Consider the following 23,569-nt stretch of genomic DNA (forward strand, 5'->3'; position numbering starts at 1 on the left):
ACAACCATCCGCGCTCACACTCACACCTAGGGACAATTTAGAGTGTTCAATCAGCCTGCCATGCATGTTTTTGGAATGTGGGAGGAAACCGGCATACCCAGAGAAAACCCACGCAGGCATGGGAGAGAACATGCAAACTCCACACAGGAAAGCCAGAGCCGGAATCGAACCCATGACCTCTGCACTGTGAGGCGGAAGTGCTAACCAGTCGACTACCGTGCCACCCTCTTTCAACTTATACGGTCTAATTAACATTTATAAAATCTTTCTTTTTTTTCATAAATCAAAACATAAATCATTCAATGCATATTCACTTTAAAATTCATCTCAACACAAAAAAAAATTTTGCCTATCCCCTGGTCACTTGACACATCTGAGTGCCCCCCCCCAAAAAAAGTGTGTGTGTGTGTGTGTGTGTGTGTGTGTGTGTGTGTGTGTGTGTGTGTGTGTGTGTGTGTGTGCGCGCGCCAGTCTGTTTAGGCATATCTGAGGATGAGCATCTCAGAATAGACAGTTTTCCGGAACGCAACTACAGTTGAAGCACAAACCAGAGGAGCACGGTTTACATTCCAAGTGTGCCCAAACAGTTGTTATTCGTCATAGCAAGATCCCGTTTTTGCAAAAGCATTTCTTTGTTCAGCTTTGATCTCTGTTCCCATTGGATTGCTCCGTCACTCTGCTCGCGTCTGGTGGCGCAAGGGGGGCTTTTGTTAGTGTTAGTACCGCTCCTGATAATGATGCCTTCTGAAAGGGAATAAATCCTCATTGATAAGATAATGAGCTGTATTTTTGTGCTGCCTGCACATAGGAACAGAAGTCGGGTTAATTCAGTCAGGGACAACGTGTCCTCAGTACTCACAGTGTCGGACGGCCACCGAATGTGTGTATGGGTTGGTGTCACTATTTAACAGCCAAGTGAGGTAGATATTCATCCCCTCATACTGTTTTGTAAACTCGTAGCACTACTGCCCCCAAATGGTGGTACAGACTCCTTCATGCCCCCCCCCCCAAAAAAAAAACCCAACGTGTACAAAGGCAAGCTTGTGTGCCTGTTTTTGTGTCAGCCAGATCTAATATTGTTAACTGGTGGTGTGACGTCTGAAGAATTTGTTGATTTCAGCTGAATAATTTTGATTTTTTTTTTTTCCCGACTGGCCTTGAGGAGATCATACCACCTTATGAGGTTTAAATGAATGCAAAACCGGCATTCTTTCTCTTGTCTCTGAATGTGCGTTTGCAGCTGATCATTCACTGCAGAGCCCTTCTCCTCTCTGGCCTAATCTAATAGAGGCATGCTTTGACGGATGCATTAGATCTGCTCTCCAGTTGCCCTCCCTCACTCCACCGTTACAAAAACGTCCGATTTACTCTTGTTGCGTTCAAAAATGAAGCAATGTGGAAAAACAACCATCCAGATTTTCTTTCAAGTGGGACACAGACAAAATTGCATGCATTGTATCTAATCTATCTATCTATCCATCTATCTATCTATCTATCTATCTATCGAAATTAAGAATGAAATTATGGCTCTCACCCCGTACGATCCCACCTCCGCTTTCACCCTTCTAACACCGCACGCCGCCACTCTGCCACACACAGACACGCTCTGTCACTAACAGCCGCCCATGTGGCTAAACTTTCCAATTGGCAAGAAAAATATAGTCACTAAAATTGCGATAAAACTCAATGGCACTAAAACATTTGAACTTTTAGCATCTTAATGAAGTGGTTGTAAATAGAAATAGAACCCCCCCGCGATACACGAGGGAACACTCTATTCGCTAACTTGTCGTTGAGTTTCGTGTGAAAACCACGCATGGACCAGACCGTGTCTGAATTTGGTGTGGCGATCAATGACTCGCATGTCATGTTACTCACTTCTGCTGCCTAGCGACAATTGTCTGCTGTTGTCTTTCCCGAAGATAAATATTCTGCAGCTGTGTATTTTGCCCAACTTTGTTTTGTCAAAAAGTAACGCAATAAGTTTTGTAACTTTACTAAGACTATTAAATTAGGTGTAGCAACATGTTAGATTCATATCTACTCCAAATGGCAGCCATTTCTGAGGCCACAATCTGTCAGTTTTTAGGCTAGGTCTCAACTTATTTGCCCCAAACCATTATTGAAGTCGACTGTATCAAATAATTCCCTTCCATAAAGTCAAGGGAGGTTTCTTGCTTCTTCTGAACCTGCTGCGAGATTGTAGTTCATGATCCCTGGTTCACATGTCGCTGCTGTCACTGTTTTTTTCCGCCAAATAACTCGGCAAGATTTCAATCAATCGGAATGTCAACTGTGGTTGACTTTGCTTATCCAGCCATCCATTTATCTATTTATTTATTGTTAACATTGTGTCTTCGTCTGTCGAGATTGGAAAAAAAAAGAATCTGATTTTGACAAAGGGGTGAATTGTGCAGATTCTGCACACTTTTCAAATGTGTTGAGTAAACAGTCATCAGAAAATTCTCAAGTTCGCCTGGAAAGCCAACATGTCTCTATCGATTTCACACACGGTGTGGTGAGATTTGTAGTAGCGTTTTATGGTTCCCGATAAACGTGGCCTTATCTTTTACAGTCTTCAGTATTCTTAACAATTCTTTCTCTTTTTATTTCTGCTGCTCTCTGCTCTTTGGTTTATGACACTTGGGCTTTATTACCCTTACAGTGCGGCTTCGCTTGATTGATCGAAACGTTCTGAGCAGCCGGTGGGCGACTCTTTTTCTTCTTTTATCAGATTCAAACCAGCCAGTCAGTTTGTGAGTTTAAGATCAAAGCCAGCTACAAGCAGTCATTTTACGTGCGTTCAGTGGGGACATAAACTTTGCATTTCTGCCTACAATCAACCTGTCCAGCATTCTCGGACACGTGTTCATCTTTCAGGAGGTTTTCAGCTGACCCTTGTTACTGATTGTATTTTTCTCTCCCCTCTGTAGGGCAGTGCCAGGTGATCACCCCGCAGTGTCGCATCCATAAGTGCACCACTGACTTTGTCTCCCTGACCTCTCACCTCACGCCGGCTGTGGATGACTTTCACGTAGAATTCTGCAAAGCTTTGCGAGCTTACTCAGCCTGCACACAGAGGACAGCAAAGTCCTGCAGGGGCAACCTGGTCTTCCACTCGGCCGTTTTGGGCATCTCGGATTTAATGAGCCAGAGGAACTGCTCCCGAGACGGCCCCGTTTCCTCCGCGCACCCCGAGGTCCACCATGAGCCATGCAACTACTACAGCCGCACTCAGCATGCGCACACACCCGCCCATGCGCACGCACACACTCACAGCCACACCCACACGAGGCAGGGATTCCTTTTCTGCGGGCTTTTCGGGGACCCCCATTTGAGGACATTCAAGGACAGCTTCCAGACTTGCAAGGTGGAGGGGGCGTGGCCTCTCATCGATAATGACTATCTGTCGGTCCAGGTCACCAATGTTCCAGTGGTCACGGGTTCCTCTGCCACAGCCACTAATAAGGTAAGAGACAAGCTGTTTGTTGATCATTTACTGATTTTAAAAGATGATAACAAACAGGAAGCCATAAAAGCCATTGGTTGTTGCAACCCAGCTGTACCGTTCAGTTGATCTGTTTGTTAAAAGTGATCTGGCTTGGTTGAAAAACTCTGAAACAGTTTGACCAAAATTCTTGAAAGGTTGCCATTGAAAAATGGACATTTAGTGAAATTTCTGCAAATCTCACAAAACGTTGTGGTCCATCAAGGAAAATAGGAAAAATGTAATAATGACCACAGAACTTTATAATCGACGATATTTCACAAGCCAACAATTGTCATAAAATTTACGCTAACGGACTGACATTTACTTGGGATTGGCTGGCAACCACTTCAGAGTGTACCCCGAGTACTGCCGGCAGACAGCTGGCATAGGCTCCAGCACACCCCGCAACCCTTGTGCGGATAAACGATTCAAATAATGGATGTATGGATAACTTTCATTAACTATTGCTAACTTTGATTGATCTTCATGCTGAGTTATTCACATCAAAGGCACAAACAGTCTCTATCCACTCCAGACATCATCAAAATTTGAATTTTATTTTCAGGTTTTATTTTAACAGAAGCAAGGACAGTATACTATATATATAATTGATGACAATAATAAAGATTAAAATCCTAACAACAAAAACAAAAAAACTTTGTGGTGGTCCAATTTGACCCTGACTGGATTATGATTGACCATAGCAGTTCCTCTGTGGTATGGCATCATTACACACTGAAACAATGTTACCCTTGTGTGAATTCCATAAACATTCAGTATGATGATAGCATTCTCTGCTAACCATTCAGCGGACTGCAGTCTGTCAAAATCCACTCCTTCCCTACGTCACCAATGCTTCAAAGTGTCAAAAAATGATATGTTTGTGTTATTTTGGTGCTCCCCACCCCCTTTTTTTTTTTTTTTTGACTGATGACACTGAAAATGGTACCGATAGGTGGAAAATATTACTTTCTCTCAACCTATCAATCTGTTCTACTTGAAGTAAGTATCTCTCTCTGGGTCTCGGCCAGTCGGCCTCACAGGTGTGCAGCCAACAGCTCAATCTTGTGACTGTCTCTTGTGACTGAAGCACTCTTGTGAAACCTAACGTGGTTAATGGCTCCGAAAAGCCTGACCTTTAATAACATGGAATGATATGTGTGAAAGGACCCGCTGTTTACTGCAGCGCCTCATCTCCTTGCACTCAAAGTGTACTTGTAAATTGTAAGCCTTTATCACCGTTTGATAACACAGACCCACAAAAACGACGGACATTTTAAAAAGATACATTGATGTTTCTTGTATCGTTCTGCCCTCTTCATTTTAGTCCACGCGCAACTTTCGTCAGTCAAACACATACACACCTACACAAGCAAATAGACTTGCACAGCCTGGCAGACACACACACACTGTGCAACCTTGCAAACCCCCCCTCCACACACACACACACTCACACACACACACACACACACACACACACACACACACACACACACACACACACACACACACACACACACACACACACACACACACACAGGACAGTGGAAGCAGTGGTGTGTGTACAAGGGTGTGGTGTGAGCACTGCACTGAGCTTTCGTCCAGCATCATAGTTCCGGTGAATGGCGGCTTTGTTCACATGACAGCCATGAGAAATGGGCCCAGTCAGGCCATTAAGCCTGGAGGGCCGTTAGTGTGTTTGTGTGTGTGCTTGTAAGTGTGTGTGCATGTGTACACGTGTGTGTATGTTTCTAATAATTGTGACTAATAACATGCCCCACCTCTGACACAAGGTCAGACCTTCATCTCCACAGTGCAGCAACCATACTATTTGCTTTGTGTGTGAGTGTGTGTGTGTGTGTGTGTGTGTGTGTGTGTGTGTGTGTGTGCGTGCATGCGCTAGCATGTTTGCATAGCTGTGTCAAATTGCAACTTGTTAAAAACTCATCGAGACATTTTTTAAATGTTGCGCTGTGTGTATGTGTGTGTGCGTGTGTGTGTGTGTGTGTGTGTGTGTATTTGTGTGTATATGTATGTATGACGGCCCGGTGGTCGAGTGGCTCGCGCGTCGACCTCACAGTGCAGAGGTACCGGGTTCAATCCCAGCTCCAGCCTCCCTGTGTGCAGTTTGCATGTTCTCCCCGGGCCTGCGCGGGTTTCCTCCGGGTACTCCGGTTTCCTCCCACATTCCAAAAAAACCCATGCATGGCAGGCTGATTGAACACTCCAAATTGTCTCTAGGTATGAGTGTGAGCGCGGATCTGTGAGCTGACTGGCAACCGGTTCAGGGTATCCCCCGCCGACTGCCTGAAGACAGCTGGGATGCACACACAAAGCTCACTACCTAACACTCAAACACAGACCTGCCAACATCACGTCACCCCATTCTATTTTCAAAAGTTGAAATACCTTTACAATATGCTTACAAGGTGCGCTTTCATACATTTAAAGGGGAAGTCAAGTCCAAAATGTGTTCTATGCACCCCCACTAGTCTAAACACAGCATTCTGATTAATATTACATCTGTGGAATATGTATAAATGTGTTCACTGTTGTTCAATCAGTTAATGCTAGTCTCTCTGCGTCCTTATAGATCACAGTTATCTTCAAGCCCTATGAGGGCTGCACCGACCAAAGGGTCTACCAGGCCGTGACGGACAACCTACCCGCCGCCTTCGACGACGGCACCGTGAGCAGCGGAGACCCCATCCATGTTTCAGTGGGGACCGACGGCGCCGCCGGCAAAGTGAGGGCCCTTTGGATCTCAGAGCGCAGTCCGGGCCACCACGTGGAGTTGCACGCGGGCTACATCGGCGTCACGGTTATCGTCCGACAGCTCGGTCGCTATCTGACCCTGGCGGTGCGAATCCCCGAGGAGCTGGCTCAGGCTTACGATGCCACCCAGGACCTGCAGCTGTGTCTGAACGGCTGCCCCAGAGTCGAGCGCATCGACCAGAGCGGCCACCTCCCCCTTACGCCGCCTTCGGTCGGCCTTCAGCTCCAGCAGCTGCACAGGCCCAGGTACTCCTCGCAGATACAGTTATACTCCCCCAGTGACAGGCAGATGTTCACCGCGGAGGGTGCGAAGGAACGCTGTCGGGAGCAGCTGGAGGTGCAGGACATTTACTTTCACTCCTGCGTGTTTGATCTCTTAACCACTGGGGACGCTAACTTCACGGTGGCAGCATACAGTGCGCAGAAAGACATGGAGAGTCTTCACCCGCACAGAGACAGATGGAGGATCTACCCGCAAGGTTCTGCCCCTTCCACCTTGCACCCCCAACCTTTGCAACTTCTCACTCTGCTCCTGCTTTGTACACTCAGCTTTGTGTAGAAGTGATAGTCCTGCATGTATATGAAGTGCACTAGTTTTTTCCCGAGCGCTAATACTGGTTCATCACTCAACAGGAAGGTTTTACTTTAGCAGAGGTGAAATAGTGGTCTCACTTTCATGCTTTCTTCATCTTTGGATCAGAAGCTCATGACAATGACTTCAATGTTGCTCTGTAGGTGATAAGTGATACATTACCCAATATGTAAATAATGTTTCTCACACCGTGTAATAGTGTAGGGTTTTTTTTTTTTTTTTTTTTTTTTTACATAGAAGCTTCATATTTTGATTTCTTTTTTGCTCATTGAAATCCATGTCAGTGTTTCTCACCCACGCTTAAGTCGGGAATTTTTTTATGAAAATACTGTACATCAATCTCAAAACTAGATGATTTTACTCAGTATAATGTTTTAAGTATTATGTGAGTTGTTATCTTTTGAATGTACTAAAAACATTTGTATGGACATGCTCTTCTTCTTCTTCTTCAGTCCTGATGTCAACGTTTTGTGTGTGTCAGTGTTTTTTCGATCCAATTGCCGACTTGCCTGGATGTGTTTCTAGTTATTCTCGGAGTCATTTTAGAGCATTCCCACCTCTTTGCCAATAGGCTGCAAGTACAGTCTATGGATTTGTTTCTTACTCACTGTAGTCTTTGTTGAGTTGATTTGAGCCAAAGACAAACAGTCGTTTCTTCATGTACAAAGGACGCAACTCAGCATCAAACCAGCACCTTCCCCCTCTCCTGCTGTTCGATGCGCTACTTTAAATTAACAAGCTGTCTCTTGCTGTGATCCCACGTCAAGTACTGAACGTTGGACTAATCCCGGCAAATAAAGGTTTCACCACAGTGTCCGTTTTTGGATATTGCAGCACTTGTTGCAAATTTTTGTTTTCTTTTTTTTTAATACCTGATAGAAATATGTCAACTCTGGACAATGAGCCAATAGGTCTTATGACATTCTCTGTAATTATTCTGTTTTGTTTGGCCATCAGCTTTAGCAAATGTTTTTTGCAATTGCAATTTTGTTTTGCGTTTCTCACGTGTGAATGTTTTGTGAAGCGAGGCTGGCATACTTAACTTATTTAAGAACTGTCGATTCCTGCATTGTATAGCTCCATCCTCTTGCCTCTGTGAATAATTTAAAAATTGTAAGTTGTGATTGTTCTGTCACCCAGTGGTTCTCTGTTGCTACGTCAAGTGTGTTATTCAAGGCACTTAAAACATGGAGGAAAGAAATTTGTCTTCAGTGTTTTATTTCAACAAACAATGGAGTCAAAACGTTACCTAATCATTAAAAGCAACATTTAAAACAACTTTCCAATCGATGAGATGAGAAGGAGTATTGGGATGACACTCTTAGAATGCACCAACGTCTGTCTGAGGTTAGGCAAGCTCCTGATAAGATGTGAGGTTTGGCTTTGACACAACCTCAACTGACAACGTTGTCTGCACCTGGAACGCAAACTTGTCAAAACAATAAATTGCTGCCGGGACTTGCCTCCCTTTTGACCCTCTTGTGGATAAATTACTTCATTCCAAATTATTCGATTACAAAATCCTTTCAGGGAGCCATTCTCAAGGATGGCGGGAGTCTTCAATTTCTAGTGCAGATTTCAGCGAGGAAAAAGTCTCCCTCTTGGATTGCCAGTGGGCACTTTCAACTCATCTGAAAGTGAAAAAAAAGTTTAAGTCTGAAAGAGAATTTTTTTTTTTAATGATTGATACGACGATCCACACATCAACTGATTATCAGTCTAAATCTGGCAATCATCTACCACAGTATATACTAAGGCTGCAGTCTTACTGTATTAAATGGATGCCCTTTGAGACACAAGCTTCACCAGCGTGTTCCAAAGTGGCAGCCTGACATAAGTAATGGAAAAAAAAGAAAGAGATTCAGAAAACGACAAGGCCAGATACAAACTTTTTTTTTAATACTGTACCATACTTAAATGTGTGAACGTTCTTCAGGATGGAAAATGATCAAGTCATGTGCCAGTCATGATTTGACTCATTTACTTATTTGTGTGTTGCACAAGTCTCTTACCACTTTATAACAGCGTGCACTGTCACCACAGAGTTAAGGACAAGAATCTTCAAAAGAAGCAGCCTCATGATGAAGACGATTATTATATTTGTCCATATTGCAACATCTGAGGATGAAACCGCACCATATATTAAAAAGAACCCGATCTTTTTGAATTGTGATAATAAATATAATGTAAGCTCAAGGAAACAATGTATGGTTAAAAAAAATACTAAAATATAAGTAAGATTAAAAATCAATTTGTCTATGAGATTTTTAAATGATGTCAGACAAGGTAGAGATAAGGTAGATGAACAAGAGCAACCACAATAATTAGCATGTACCTTTACTTTCATCATTTTCATTGCAGATGTCGTCTTGGGCATCTGGAGAGGGTACAAAGGAGTTACTGTCATGTAAAATATTTCGGATGGTGGAGATAGGTGACTCTAAACTGTGCAACCTGTGAAGGTGCTGTGGTGTCTCTTGCTCAGCCTGCGATGTCGACTCACAGAGCAGCTGTATGACGTCCACGCGTTGGTGGCCACTGTGATTCCTGCCACGGCGTTGTGGTTAAGATGCTTGCTATTTGTAGCAAAGTGGACAGGCCCGCTTGACCTGTAACCTTCTGACGGTGACCTCCAGGTGACCTCCAGGTGCCCTCTCCTGAAGTTCTTCACCATGCAAAACAAAAGCGTCCAGCCTAGTCTCTCCCCCGACAGGTGAACAGGAGGCGCCACTGATGCCAACGTGTCACATTTAACTCCTCATAACACAGAAGGAGAAGGTGTTTTTATGTTTTGTGTTTCTCCCTGTCGACTGCATATAAACCTGCATTACAAATTCACTTGATAAAGCGCAGGTTAATAAGAATCAAACAATATAAATAATTCCTAAATATAACTTGAATTTATTCATTTGGTTTTTGGATGTTTGTAATTTACTTGCGTTTCGTTATCGACACTTACTGGACCAAAATGGGGCGGTTGGAAAGCAAGTCACAAAACGATCAAATAAGGTGTGAAAAGTTGCAAAGACAATTACATTTGATTTTAAAAAATGTAATAAAAACTATCGTTATTATTCTTTAAATGAAATATGCTATAGCTCAAATAAAAACCTGTTCTGTAACACCAAATCCGCAAAAAAATTTATTACTGGGTGCAAATCTCTTATTTTCAAACACCCCCCCCCCCACACACACACACACACACACGCACAAATTAGGTTTAGCAGCGTAAAATGGTTAAGGTTCAACGATTAATCGATTAGCAAAACGATTATAAATTAATATGCTATGCTAATCAGTTACTCATCGATTAATCACTCGTTGCACCTCTAACACCACAATAACATGAACGTTTTTCCTCACCATCAACATTTTTCCTCACAAAATAAGGTCTTTAGTTTGCTGAGCCTTTTTTTTTTTTGCACATTCTTATGCGTTTAAAACCAACGTAGGAAAGTAGAAATTCTCACCTGTCCAAAAGATGATAAAACTAAGGTAAAATAGTGCTTTTTGTCGGTCCGTCATGTCTGCATCCGCTTCCAAATATCTCTCTGTTCACTTGTGTGGGGCCAATTTGCGCATCATTGTAACTGTAAGGGTGGTCGTACTTGAGTGCACGCCTTGCGGTTGTGCACACGTGCATTGGTTGAATGCCATTTCTCAGGAGCAGTGCATTCTGGGTCTATTGACTCGTGTTGTGACATTACACGAACAATGGACTCTCCTCGAGCCACACGCAAGGATTGATGGTGGCACATTTCCCCAAGACCGTCATAATATCTGAGGTAAGAAACTGACTTTCTGAACGCTTGCAAACAGCGCCACAACGGAAAGATTCTCTTTTCCTGCACCGACATGCCTCCTAGTGGCAGGTGGACTCCCGACAGTGGGAGGGGTGTTTAAAAGAGAAAGTGAAAGTTTCCAGTTTCCGGGCACAAGACTGGAGTGGTGAAGCTTAAAATGATCAAGGTAAAGCTTTCTTTGACTTTTTTTTCTTCGCAGCTATTCTTAAAATCCCCCAGAGACTGCTGGCTGGGAGCATTTCCAAAGACACTGTCATGCTACCTCAGTTTTGACCTGCCTCTGTGCCCCCTGCAGCTGTTGTCACCTCATACTTTTAGCTGTGGCCTGATCTGCTTTTGTCCACACTGACAAGCATGTGGCTAGTTGTTGTGTCGGCTACATCAGTCTCGGATGGATTACTTTTATGTTATATATTTTTTTGTGACCATGTTTCTTTCTCTACTTTGTGTTTGGTATTATATGCTACTCGATCACCATTTCCTTGTACTCCTGACCTTTACAAGCTATGTCCTCGTGTGCCGATTTTAATCTGCCCGCCCTTTTGCTCTACCTGTAACGGCTGATGTGTCATAAATCTGAGTATATTTAGAGTCACTCTCGATTCAGGCGACATCAGATACTTACTGCTGTCATGGTGTCGTGCTCTGTCGGAATCATTATTACTATCGCAGTTGTTGTGCTTGCTCTTGTTGTTATTTTTTTTTGCATTTTTTCAGGTTCTTCACCAAGCTTGGTAGTAGCGTTTGCAGAGTGACAACACTGGGGCAAAAATAATACTAAATTGATCGATCATGAGGGATTGAGCAATTTAACCCCAAAATACATCTTTTTGACATCTTTTAACTTCTGACACATTTAGCTTAAATGCTAGCTGGAACTGCCACAGGATGTTTATTTTATTCACTGTTACATTGTTCTAATGCTATTCTTGTTTTTGGGCCCATTCAGCCATCGATTTTCTATGGCCTTGTCCTCATTAATTTTACCAGTGAGCTGGAGCCTATCCTTCCAGCTGGCTTTGGTTGAGAGGTGGGGTACACCCTGGACTGGTCGCCAGCCAATAGCAGGGTCCACATAGATAAACCACCATTGATATTCATGGGCACATTCAAATCTTCAATGGACCTAAAATGCTTGTTTGTGGCATGTAGGAGAAAGTACCTGGGAGAAAAAAAAACATGCAAGCACGTGGGTTTTTTCCGGGTACTCCGGTTTCCTCCCACATTCCAAAAACATGCATGGCAGGCTGATTGAACACTCCAAATTGTTACTTGGTGTGAGTGTGAGCGCGGATGGTTGTTCGTCTCTCTGTGCCCTGCGATTGGCTGGCAACCGGTTCAGGGTGCCCCGCGCTTACTGCCCGAAGACGGCCTGGATAGGCTCCAGCACGCCCCGCGACCCTTGTGCTTACTGCCCGAAGACGGCCTGGAGAGGCTCCAGCACGCCCTGCGACCCTTGTGAGGATAAAGCAGATCAGAAAATGGATGGATGGATGGCATATAGGTTACATTGGTTTTTACAGGGTTTTAAAAGCCAGGATTAAAACTTAAAGCATAATGAAGACAATGTCTACTGCTTCAACGTTATCATGGTAGTTAAACATGAAAACAAAAGACCACTTACGGATCATCTTCATTGTTTTTTAGGTTTAAGAAGCAGAGCGAAGGAAAAAAAAACTGCCTGTGCATTTTGGCGGAGGACGTAGGCTAACAAAAAGAAGGATTTGACAGCTTGCTTTCATCAGCCATTATTCGCCTGGTGCACGGATTTGGCTTTTTCTTCAATCAAGGACATTTCATCCAAAATGGTCTTGGTGAGGCTGTTAGTGCTGTTTCTTCTCCATTCATATGTTGTTGGAATGCAGCCCACCCAAATTTCACAGCAGGCATCAAGCCCTCCTCGTCCTTCTGGAGAACAAACTCCTTTAGAGAGAGACAATCTGTCCTTCCCTTGGAGCCGTTTTCGTCTGCCAAGGTAATCTCCCTGCTGTCTTTACTGGAAAAGTCAAGTAATTACAAAATAAAAAAAACACTAAAAAACTGCTGGGATTTAGTCCAAGAATTCATTTTTCTTCTTAGGTATATTATTCCTCTTCATTACCACATCTTGGTGCACCCCAACCTCACTAGTCTCCGTTTCACCGGCTCAGTCACGATCCAAATTGACGTCCAGAACAACACAAATTGGGTTGTGTTACACAGTAAGGGTCTGCAGATCTCCAAGGCAACCATTCTGGACAAGAACCTTGCTCATCTTTCTGACCAGGTACCGTAGTCTTTAAAACAAAGCAGCCAGATTAGCACATGAATACTGATCGGACTGACCGACTTCATCTCATGTTCTAGGTTCTACCTTGTCTTCATAACCTTGCCCATGAGCAGATCGGCATCTTTTCTCCCAGGGTGCTCAGCAGTGGAGAGAAGTACTTCCTATATATTGAGTTTGAGGCGGAATTGGCAGAGGGCTTCCGGGGTTTCTATAAAAGCACCTACAGAACCAGTACAGGAGAGATCAGGTGAGAAGGAAATTTGCTGTAAAGAAAGTTGTAATCTGTATAATAATCGAGTCCGTGGCTGTTTATAGAACCTTAGCCTCCACTCACTTTGAACCTACAAGCGCACGCATGGCATTCCCTTGTTTTGACGAGCCAAGCTTTAAAGCCAACTTCTCAGTGCGGATCAGACGGAGCTCCGAGTACATTTCTTTGTCCAACATGCCGATCGTAAGTAGCGCAGCCGTTTGATTCCTGATTTGGTCTTCTGCATCAGACGCAATGGCAAATGACAGGGGGTCCGCTTGTTTCAGGTAAAATCAGTTGAAGTGGATGATGGCTTGCTGGAGGACCAGTATGCCGCAAGTGTAAAGATGAGCACGTACCTTGTAGCTTTTGTCATTTGTGATTTTAAATCTGTTACTGCGACAACATCATCTGGAGTGCAGGTAGGGGGCTATGAGAAAAACCTGTTCTCCAAGTTTATTGATGAACATCGAAATCACTGAGGCTTTAATTGTCCCCTCATGTACTGCAACGTGGTGAAAGGTGTCCGTCTATGCTGATCCGTGGAAAGGGTCTCAGACCCACTATGCCCTCGAAGCTGCTGTCAAAATGCTTGACTTCTATGAGGACTATTTCAACATCCATTATCCCCTACCCAAATATGGTAAAACCTTTGATTCCGTTTTTAACCACAAAGCCAAATCAACATCGCGTCACTTTTCAGCCATCCTCTTTCAGATCTGATCGCCATCCCAGACTTTGAGTCGGGTGCAATGGAAAACTGGGGCCTGACCACTTACAGAGAGAGCAGCCTGCTCTTCGACCCCCACTTATCATCTGTATCTGATAAACTGTGGGTTACCATGGTGATTGGGCACGAGCTTGGCCATCAGGTACGAGTGTATTTCGTCTCTTTTCCACCAAGCAGTTGGCTCAGGATGGAATGGATTTCAGCGAGCTAAAACTTCCAGTGTTTCAGTTTTTTTATATGCGTTTGTACAAATCAGTAGGCATGTGGATGGTGGAGCAAACTGCTGGCCACTGCTTGGTCAACAGGAATTTATTTCCATATTACAATGAATGCGCTGAAAACGGAAAACATTTCTAGAAACCGTCAGTACTATGCAAAACATGAAACTGTGCCACGCTCATTTATTGGTGTGGACAGTTTGCTACTAATGTGGGGTTATTAATTTTATTATTATTATTATTATTATTATTATTTATGTGTGTATTTATTTATGTATTTTTCTTTCAGTGGTTTGGTAACTTGGTAACGATGAATTGGTGGAATGATACTTGGCTGAATGAAGGGTTTGCCAGATATATGGAATACATTTCAGTTGAGGCTACCTACCCTGAACTAAAAGTGGTACGTGCTTAATGTAATGTAATGAAATGGTCTTGTGAAGTCCACTGTGAGGCTGAAGAACATAAAATAATGTCACAATGTCAACATCCTTACAGGAGGAAGATCAGTTGCGCACATACTTTGTAGCGGTTGCTCATGATTCATTGAATTCTTCTCGGCCAATATCCAGTCCAGCGGAGAATCCCACTCAAATCCATGAGATGTTTGACACCGTCTCATATGACAAAGTATGATTTCTGCCTTTCATGAGTGTAGTGCTTTTTATGAATATTTATAAATGGTAAAACTTTTGAAAGATTCAACTTTAAAGGTTACTTTGTTATCTATGCTCTATTGGTTTACTTTGTTGCTCTTACAATTTAGCGACGAGATCCCTTAGCAACTGTGATTGCATCTGAAGCAAAGCATCACAAACAGCTTGTGTAAAAATATCTGTCCATTTTCGACATCGCATAATTGTTATTGCGGCTTTCGGTTAGTCCCATCAGACTCCTAAAAACACCTTTGTTTTCCTTTCTGTACCTCTAGGGGGCATGCATCCTGCACATGCTGCGACATTTTCTGGCAGAAGATGCGTTCCAGAGTGGGCTCATTCGATACCTGCGCAAATTTAGCTACCAAAACGCACAAAACCAAGATCTGTGGGACAGTCTTGCCAATGTATGAACACAATTAAAATGAGTATCACTCGCCTCTTTGAGAATATACCCTAGAAATATCATAATTGTACTTCGTTATAGACCTCATTATGATGGATGGATGGATGGATGGATGGATGGATGGATGGATGGATGGATGGATGGAGAGATAGATAGATAGGTTGCATTTGATTCATTCAATCTCTGATTTTTCAGATTTGCTCAGAGGAGGATTTCATCTCAGGGCAGCATTGTTACAGCAGAGAACAGGCCCATAAAAATTCAGTAAGTAAACTCCTGTTGAAACTGCCAACCTCCATCTGGAAAATGTTAAATTGTATAACGTGGCTATTTTTTTCATTCAGTACATTTTGGACAGCCAACACTTGGACTTGACAGCCATAATGAACACTTGGACCATGCAGAAAGGTGTTCCTCTGGTCATCGTCAACAGAGCGGGGCCACGTCTGATGCTCAGACAGATCAGGTTCCTGAGGACAGAGCTGCCCTCTGACCCCCTCTGGTCCACATTGCAACAAGGGTGAGCATGCAGTCAAAGTTGTTCTCTTCAGCATTCACTTCCTGGTTACATGATTTAAACATCACTCTTTTTCTCCAGTTACTTATGGCATATTCCTCTCACATACAAGACGGATACTTCCAGCATCATCCACAGACACCTCATGACAACTCACACAGGTAAGCAGGAAAAGTTCAATTGATTCTCTTACTACCTCTAATGCTTCTGTTATTTTGCTTTTGTTTCCACCACAAAGTGAAAAAAGCCACCATTGGTTTGAAAAAAGCCTTCATTGGTTTAAATAACACCTCAGGGTGTCACGTGCGCATAACAAGGGGGACATTCTAATCAATGAAACGTATTTGTCTCATTGCCATTTCCTCTCAGTGGAACTAAAAGCCCTCTTGGCTAGACGAAACACACACTCCATGAAACTGTGTTGAGCTGCATATAGTCGGCATGTCGAACATGCGTTGTCTTATGTGACAGGGCCCGATCATGAATGCCATAAAATAGAGGCAGAGCACAAATTTTGTCTAAATGTAACTTCTAAACTTACTCCAACATAATTTCTTGCCAACAAGATGCTACAAGATGGCGCCAAAGCAATACTTCATAGCTTTGGCCCAAGCCCTTCAATACAGTGTTAGCCTATTTCACGTCTCCCTTGATACTTAGCAGAGCACTTTGACGTAGTTTATGAATGAATGCGCTTTCACTATCATGTGAATAAACATTTTTGTTTCAAATTACTCTTTGCCATAAATCCTTTCTGTTGATTGTAGTATTTCCACATGTGTTCGACTGAATGCATTTCTACTGTTTGTAATTGTTGCCTGCGTGTTTTCCAGACAGTGTCCACATAGGAGAGGAGGTCAACTGGGTAAAGGTCAATGTGGACATGACTGGCTACTATGTTGTTCATTATGAGGATGGTGGATGGGAGGAGATAACAAAGCTTCTGAGGGAAAACCACACCGCCCTGAGCTACAAAGACAGGACGCACTTGATACACAATGCATTTCAACTGGTCACGTAAGACTGTATAAATTGTAGCCTACATACTGTACTGAAAGTGTGTTTTTGTGTCACTAGTAGCACCCAAAGTGCCCGAATTGCAGTTTCTGTCAGGGACTAATATAATAAAGGATTGCTTGGTTTTATATACTGTCATAGGACATTTGGATGTGGCTAATGCTACACAATGAACGAGAATACGAGGTAGAATACGTCATGTGACACAAGAAGGCACGCTCAGTTATCGCCATACTTACAGTTTTTTATGTGATTGTTTTATATTTATGGCCCAAAAGTGTTTTCCTTTGAAGTATTTCCTTTATTTTTTACTTTATCACCGTTAGTGGAGATGAATTAGTCTACGATGTGTTCCGACTGTCGTACAAATCTGGGTTGCCTCCCCACTGGTAGGAACGGAAGGACTACCTCCGGCAGTTGTTTACTTGATGAGTGAGGATTCTGTTGAGTGTGTTGATTAATCGCATATTGAAGCAATTGAGCATTTCATGTTTGTTTCTTAAATTATTATTCGGATTATACTTGACTGAAAAAAATTACAATAAAATACATTCCTTAGTATGTTATGTATTATAACATAAATTGAAAAAATATGAAGCAAACAGCAACTCATTGGTCATTTATTGATTTTTTTTCCACCCGGATTCCATCAAGGAAATTCAATGAAATTCTCATCCCTACTTGCCTAAATTGAATCGAACCACATGGTGGAATCATCCACTTTGAATAATAACATGTGACCCTTCAAATGTCTTTGTGTGCACTTAAAGGGCAGGTTATCTTCCGCTCAACAAAGCATTGGATTTGATTGGTTATCTGCATCTGGAAACGCATACTGTGCCTCTGCTCCAAGCATTGGGCTACCTGGAAGCCATTTACCATATGATTGAGAAACGGAGAGATGTTGACCTGGTGCAAAATTTTAGGGTAAGAAGATAAAAATATATGAAGACTTTGCTGAACTATGAAGCTTCACTTAAGTTTGCTTCCTTTGGCGCAGATGTACATTCTGCAGTTTTTTCGTGATGTCATTGACCAGCAGACATGGAGTGATGAGGGCTCTGTGTCGACTCGACGACTGAGGTCAAATGTTCTCTCCTTGGCATGCCATCTGAACGACCCTTCCTGCCTGGATGAGGCACACTCGCGTTTCAAAGACTGGCTTCAGTCAAATGGAGCTCTTAAGTCGGTCCTTCTATCAGCCTCACTTATATTTCAGAATTTCTGTTGATACTTGATGATGCCCTAACAAACCTGTGTTGCAATTGTGTTACCCGTAGACTTCCCACTGATGTGGCCCAAACTGTGTATGCAGTTGGTGCCCAAGATCATCATGGATGGGCCTCACTCTTGCACATGTACAGGACCTCAAGCTCACCGGCACAGAAAGACAAAATTTTATTTGCTCTTACTAACAGCAGAAACACAACTAAATTATACAGGTACATTCCCCAAATGACTTGATTGAAATTACTGAATAACGCCATCAGAAACCACCATTATTGTGATTGTGAATTGCAGTTTGCAATGGGATAGAACTGCATGTACGTTGAAGCTTACACACCCTTGTATCAGGCTGTGTACCAAATACCTGATGATAACATATTTTCACATGGTTTTTGCTGCCACCATGTGGCAAAGAATTATCTTTATTTGCCTGCTCTATGATACAGAACAACTAATTGGATGTTTGGTATTATAGCCTGTTGGACCTGGGTCTGGAAGGTGAGGTTATACGACCCCAGGACTTGTCCACGCTCATCTATAGGGTGGCAGACAACCCTCGGGGACACCACATTGCATGGAACTTTGTCAAGAAAAACTGGAGCACGCTGGTTCAGAAGTCTGTGTCGATCAGGATATAAATGATTGTTTTTTTAATTTGGAGACATGGTTGAGAAATGGTCTAATTAGCTGCTCTGTAACTTCTCTTCTTCAGATTTCAATTGGGCTCATCTACTATTCAACACATCATCATAGGTACCACGGGGCAGTTTTCATACTTGGAGGAATACACTGAGGTATATGCATCTTGACCACATGTTGTAAATAGTATCATACGGTATGTCATTGTGATTGTGATTCTACCGGCAATGGCTGTAGGAGTGTACTGTATTTCCAAATGAATGTTGATGACTAGTGATAGTTGTGTTGATTTCTTATTTTAATTTTTAACCATTCAGGTAAAGATGTTCTTTGAGTCCATCAGAGAACATGCATCCGAGGTCAGAAGTCCTCAATTTGCACTGGACAACTTGCAGAAAAATGTTCGCTGGATGCAGAGGAACTTGGAGACTTTAAAAAACTGTCTGAGTGAGAAAAAATACTCGTGACAGAAGAAGGACTTAACACTTTTGTTTTAAATTACACTCTTCATTTGAGAATGAAAAATGTGTTTTTCACAACGAAACATTTGTACTGACTTATATATGAGGGTGTTTATGTGGGTGTGTACATGTCATGTCACTGTATAATTGGCTTAATACAGAGGATATTAGTATTACAAAATCATGTAGCTCAACATTATTTTATCAAAAGACAATAAAACGCTTAACTGCTTTTTTGTGATTTGATTGTGAATGTAAAGTCTCGTTTTGAGTTTTGCAATTTGCATATGTAAATGAAACGGGATATAATTTGTTCCGGCTCCATGGTGACGGTAACATTGGCTTCTAGCGGACAGAAGAAGGATGGCATTTCAACGCGTCAATGTTGAGGCGTGCAGGTGGTTGTCCGCACATTAAAAACGCGTGGAAATCACAAATATATTTGTGGACACATGAAAAAAATCGCAGATCTATTTGTGTGAATAATTTTGAGAAAGCAGAAGAGGACTTACACCCTTTTCTCAAAACAAGGACGCCAAAAAACAAAACAAAACACTGAATGTTTCTCATTAGAACGCCAACGTTTCTCAATAGAACGAGACAATTTTCTCGTTAGGGTGATTGTGTGGGTGCAAAATCTTTAAGAGCCATGACGTCGAAGTTTGTTTTTCCGGTTCTGCGGGATAGTACTGTATGCTTTTTAATGTAGCCCCGCCTCTTAACAGTTAGCCAATAGGATGCAAGTGTTGGGTCCGTTCTCAACAACTGGTCAGCGAGGCAGCAGAGTGCCATCTGTCGTAGTACATAATATGAGCAACCGTTCCCGAACAAATATTGGCGTGTGTATGTGTATGTTCTTTTCGTTTATGTAACGTGACTGCATACAATAATCTTTTGAAGTGAGTGAACTACAATTATGAGAAGTTGGCTTTAGCTGCTACGTAGCTGGTGTTGGTGTTGTGAGGACGGGTTGGAGTCAAGCAGGCAGGCAGTTTGGTGAGGTGCCCGGCCATTATAGCCATACGTCGGATCTAAACGTGTCCAAATATCCTGCTCCCTGGACGTAAGGACCTCCTTCCAATAACCTGCGATGGATCCCTTTGACTATAACAGTACAGGTAAGGAAGTACGAAGGTTACTGTACGGGCGGTGTACAGTACGTGACAGCATGCTAACAGCAAGCAAGCTCGCTAAGAATAACCATTCATTGTGAGTGACTTTGAGCCGCGGACACATGTTGCGAGAGGTCAATTTGAAGCTTTTTAGGAGGGTGCTAATAACTCAACGTACAATGGATCACCTTAGACGCAAACCAAACACGGTCGTGCTTCCGCTTTCTATTTAGATTTGATATTGTTAGCCGCGTTTAGTCACGGCGTTTTGAGCACATAAGTCGTGCTCAGCTTCGCTTTCCCGACCGATGATCAATAACCTCTGCTGTCGTCCCAAACATATCCAGGACGTTATTGACAAAAACAAACAATCACATTTAGTCAGTCAGTAAGTCAGATGTCAGAAGCCATGAGAGGTGTTGTCAAACTAATGTTACCAATGGATGCCAAAAGCACTTCCTTATTGTTGTCGTTTGGATAAACGACCCAAATCACCTTTAAGAGTTTCCTTTTATGGTCGACAACAGGGCAAAAAGCAAATACAGTACCTTATTCTCTGCTCTTTTGATATGTGTACAATGTGCTGAACATCGGGTGATAAAAAAGGAAACGTTTGTCTCTCACCTACTTTTGATAAAATATCATAAAATTAAGAAAAAAACATTCAATTTAATTACTAATTTACTTAATTAAACACGTATGATAAGATGATCTTTTCATTCGCAGATCGCCACATGCATCTCATTTTTTAACGTTCGTACTTCTTGCTACTTTAGTGTACTTTACGTTACTTCCTGCCTACATTTTCTCTTCTGCTTTCTGCTCTTATTCTCTTCTTTTAACATCCTTTGTTTCGCCGTGTTCTCCGAAAGCCAAAGAAAAAGCAAAACACGTTGATCCTTGGCTTGCTCTCAGTTTTGAATACACAGTGTTTTCTGCGGCTTGAGCGGCATAATTCTCTGAGTTCTGGATTGTATGATTTAATTTATAATTTGGAGTCACATGTTTTTATTGTTTCGGTTTATATGACACGATTATCATCTGGCTTATTTCAAGTAGTATTTTTATTGTCTCCTTCTATGGATATTACACATTACCCAGTGCAGAGTTCCTTACCTATTAATAGGCATTTGTGCAGTCAGTGTGAAGCCAACAGACAGACGCCTGTGTGCCAGAATGTATGAAGTTGTTCCCCCCCTTCCCCCCACCCCCATTTGCAATTAGGCTTTATACATTGTAACGTCTTTTTAATATCACCATTTGAAGGCACATTTCCCCTTCACATCGATGACCTATCGGCCAGATATCATCTTTACACAACTTAGGATGAAGAAATGCAGGCAATTAGCATGGGTCCATGTTTTACTACATGGACTAATATTGAATTAGGAAGCTAAACATGCCATTCATTGTTTGGGAACTGAGCAGAGGAGTGGGTCCATGTTTTACTACATGGACTATAATATTGAATTAGGAAGCTTAACATGCCATTCATTGTTTGGGAACTGAGCAGAGGACGAAATTCCCTCCCAGATAATTTGCTATAGACAAGGAACATCTTGTGCTACTGCTCACGGTGCAGGGAAGGTTGAGGAAATGCATGCTCGTGCTGTGGTAGCATGTGACAAGAGCAGACAATACATTGTAATTGATTGTTCTATTATTTGGAACTCGTAGAGCCACTCTCGCGACAAAACGTCGTAATTGCCTCAGCGGCATGTACATATAGCCTTGTTATAAACATCTATCCATCAATCAATCAAACTTTCTTTATGCTGAAGGAAGCTGAGATTGTGCTTTGTCAAATGAGACACTTTGGCAATCATTTGTTTTTGCAACATTCCACTTGGAAACCCAAACATTATGTTAATATGATGCCCTCAATATCTTATGATAATGCGTTGCAACAGTACACGCTCAGTGGCAGCAGTGTTGAATGTAATGACCAAAAAGATGATAAAGATCTTTCGATGTAATTCAGTGCAGTTGTACACGACTGTACGCTAAGTCATGCCAAATTGATTATTAATTAAAACAAGATATTAGGTTCTCTTTACTTTATCAAAAAATGGTAATAATATTAATTACATTTATATATAATGGGGTTATATTGTACAGTACTGTGCAAAAGTTTTTCACAGCAGTCATTTTGAAATTCTGAAATACAGTAAAACAAAATTTAGCCGTAGCACTTTTCAATAAATAATGAGAAAGTCCCACAAAACAGCGGGGTGCCGCATGTTCCAAGAAAGAAATCGTGACAATTTAGCGAAGATGTCAATAACATTGCATTTCCAGTAAATTAGTATTGCATGAACGAAGACATACCTCTTGAAAAAGTAGAAGACAATTAAATCAGCTTTCACACCCTGGCCTCACACAGACAGCTGGTTTATTTAGCTGATTGTGTTGGTTTGCTTGACAGTTACCATACAGGGCGGTGTCATTTGTGTAACAGAGCCTTCCCTGAATAAATTAGGGAAGGGCAAAAAACAGTAAAACAAAAATGGAATCCTGTGGCACTTTGTTCAAAGTTAACACGAGTGAAGAGGTGAAAAATATTCAGATGCTCCGCTCAACTTTGACATCTTTAATTTCCTCTTGTGAGTTAAGATTTTTTTTTTTTTTTTTTTTTTAAATCAAGTTGTTTAATGTCCCGAACGTTATGTAGGACACTTTTATTGGTGTTCCCAAGAGAATCACATTGTAATTCGTTCTTCTGCATAGTCCATGCTCCTAAAACAAAGCACGTTTATTTGTTGGTCTGCTGTATTGTTTGTACTGACATGCCAGTTCTGTGTGCAAACATTTTAGGGACGATATTTAATTTAGCAGTGTGTAATTAAATGAATAAATTCCTAAAAATAATTGAAGGTGCCATTCTTTTTTTTTTCCTTGATAATTGTTGACGCCCATTTTTATGATTTGAAATTCAAAATGATCAAATTTAAGCAATTGCACAGCCAAATGGCTGTCATCATCAAACCTTTATTAACTGTCCTGAAAAAAACATTTTTACCTTGTAAAAAAAAAAAAAAAACAGTTTTGCCGTTGTGTACTTTGATGATCTCAGGCACAGAGGACGAGGGGAGTCACTTCATAGAAGAATTTCAATTGTTTCGTTCCTTTTGTGGCATTTGAGTTATCGCTGAGCGACCATATTTTACTGAACAGCCAGTGACCGCTTTCCCAAGTCTCCAGTTTCATTCATGGTAAAGTTACCCTCTGTGGTGACATCCGAAAAATGCTCAACACACATGCGCTGTTTCAGAGCTGAAGTGTCTTGAAAATAACTCGCTTTTTTTTTATGACTTCAAAGTGACTGAAAGTTTTGGTCAAATCGTGGACCTGCTCTGGGGCATTCCGCTTGAGAGGTTCCACTGTAATTGAGCCTTACCAAAGCTGAC

The 23,569-nt window shown here is 42.1% G+C and overlaps 2 protein-coding genes across 2 annotated transcripts in view; both read left to right on the top strand.

The window, feature by feature from the left end:
• rgmb (repulsive guidance molecule BMP co-receptor b) overlaps positions 1-8,058 on the top strand; it is a 12,649-nt gene extending 4,591 nt beyond the window's left edge. Inside the window, exons 2-3 of the mRNA XM_019866945.1 lie at positions 2,934-3,469; positions 6,084-8,058. Coding sequence (XP_019722504.1) covers positions 2,934-3,469; positions 6,084-6,824 — 1,277 coding nt within the window. The 3' untranslated portion in view covers positions 6,825-8,058. The remainder of the gene's footprint in view (positions 1-2,933; positions 3,470-6,083) is intronic.
• Positions 8,059-10,722: 2,664 nt separating this feature from the next.
• Positions 10,723-19,281, top strand: erap2 (endoplasmic reticulum aminopeptidase 2). Its single transcript, XM_019866913.1, has 21 exons — positions 10,723-10,826; positions 12,308-12,635; positions 12,740-12,926; positions 13,007-13,176; positions 13,245-13,383; positions 13,467-13,601; positions 13,702-13,822; positions 13,897-14,051; positions 14,417-14,530; positions 14,626-14,757; positions 15,059-15,190; positions 15,385-15,453; positions 15,534-15,709; positions 15,788-15,867; positions 16,540-16,723; positions 17,494-17,650; positions 17,724-17,908; positions 18,004-18,165; positions 18,426-18,566; positions 18,663-18,744; positions 18,907-19,281. Exons 2-21 carry the CDS (start codon positions 12,466-12,468, stop codon positions 19,054-19,056), a joined length of 2,841 nt encoding a protein of 946 aa, XP_019722472.1. The 5' UTR covers positions 10,723-10,826; positions 12,308-12,465; the 3' UTR covers positions 19,057-19,281.
• The last annotated feature ends 4,288 nt before the right edge of the window (positions 19,282-23,569 follow it).

The sequence above is a fragment of the Hippocampus comes genome, unplaced genomic scaffold, assembly GCF_001891065.2.
Source record: "Hippocampus comes isolate QL1 unplaced genomic scaffold, H_comes_QL1_v1.1 scaffold322, whole genome shotgun sequence".
Classification (NCBI taxonomy): domain Eukaryota; kingdom Metazoa; phylum Chordata; class Actinopteri; order Syngnathiformes; family Syngnathidae; genus Hippocampus; species Hippocampus comes.

Bases quoted from the DNA above. Each gene is read 5' to 3' on its own strand.
- erap2 (XM_019866913.1), top strand. From the start codon at position 12,466: ATGGTCTTGGTGAGGCTGTTAGTGCTGTTTCTTCTCCATTCATATGTT. The intron at 13,177-13,244 runs GTGAGAAGGAAA...GGCTGTTTATAG, and splicing joins ACCAGTACAGGAGAGATCAG to AACCTTAGCCTCCACTCACT. The intron at 15,191-15,384 runs GTATGAACACAA...CTGATTTTTCAG, and splicing joins TGTGGGACAGTCTTGCCAAT to ATTTGCTCAGAGGAGGATTT.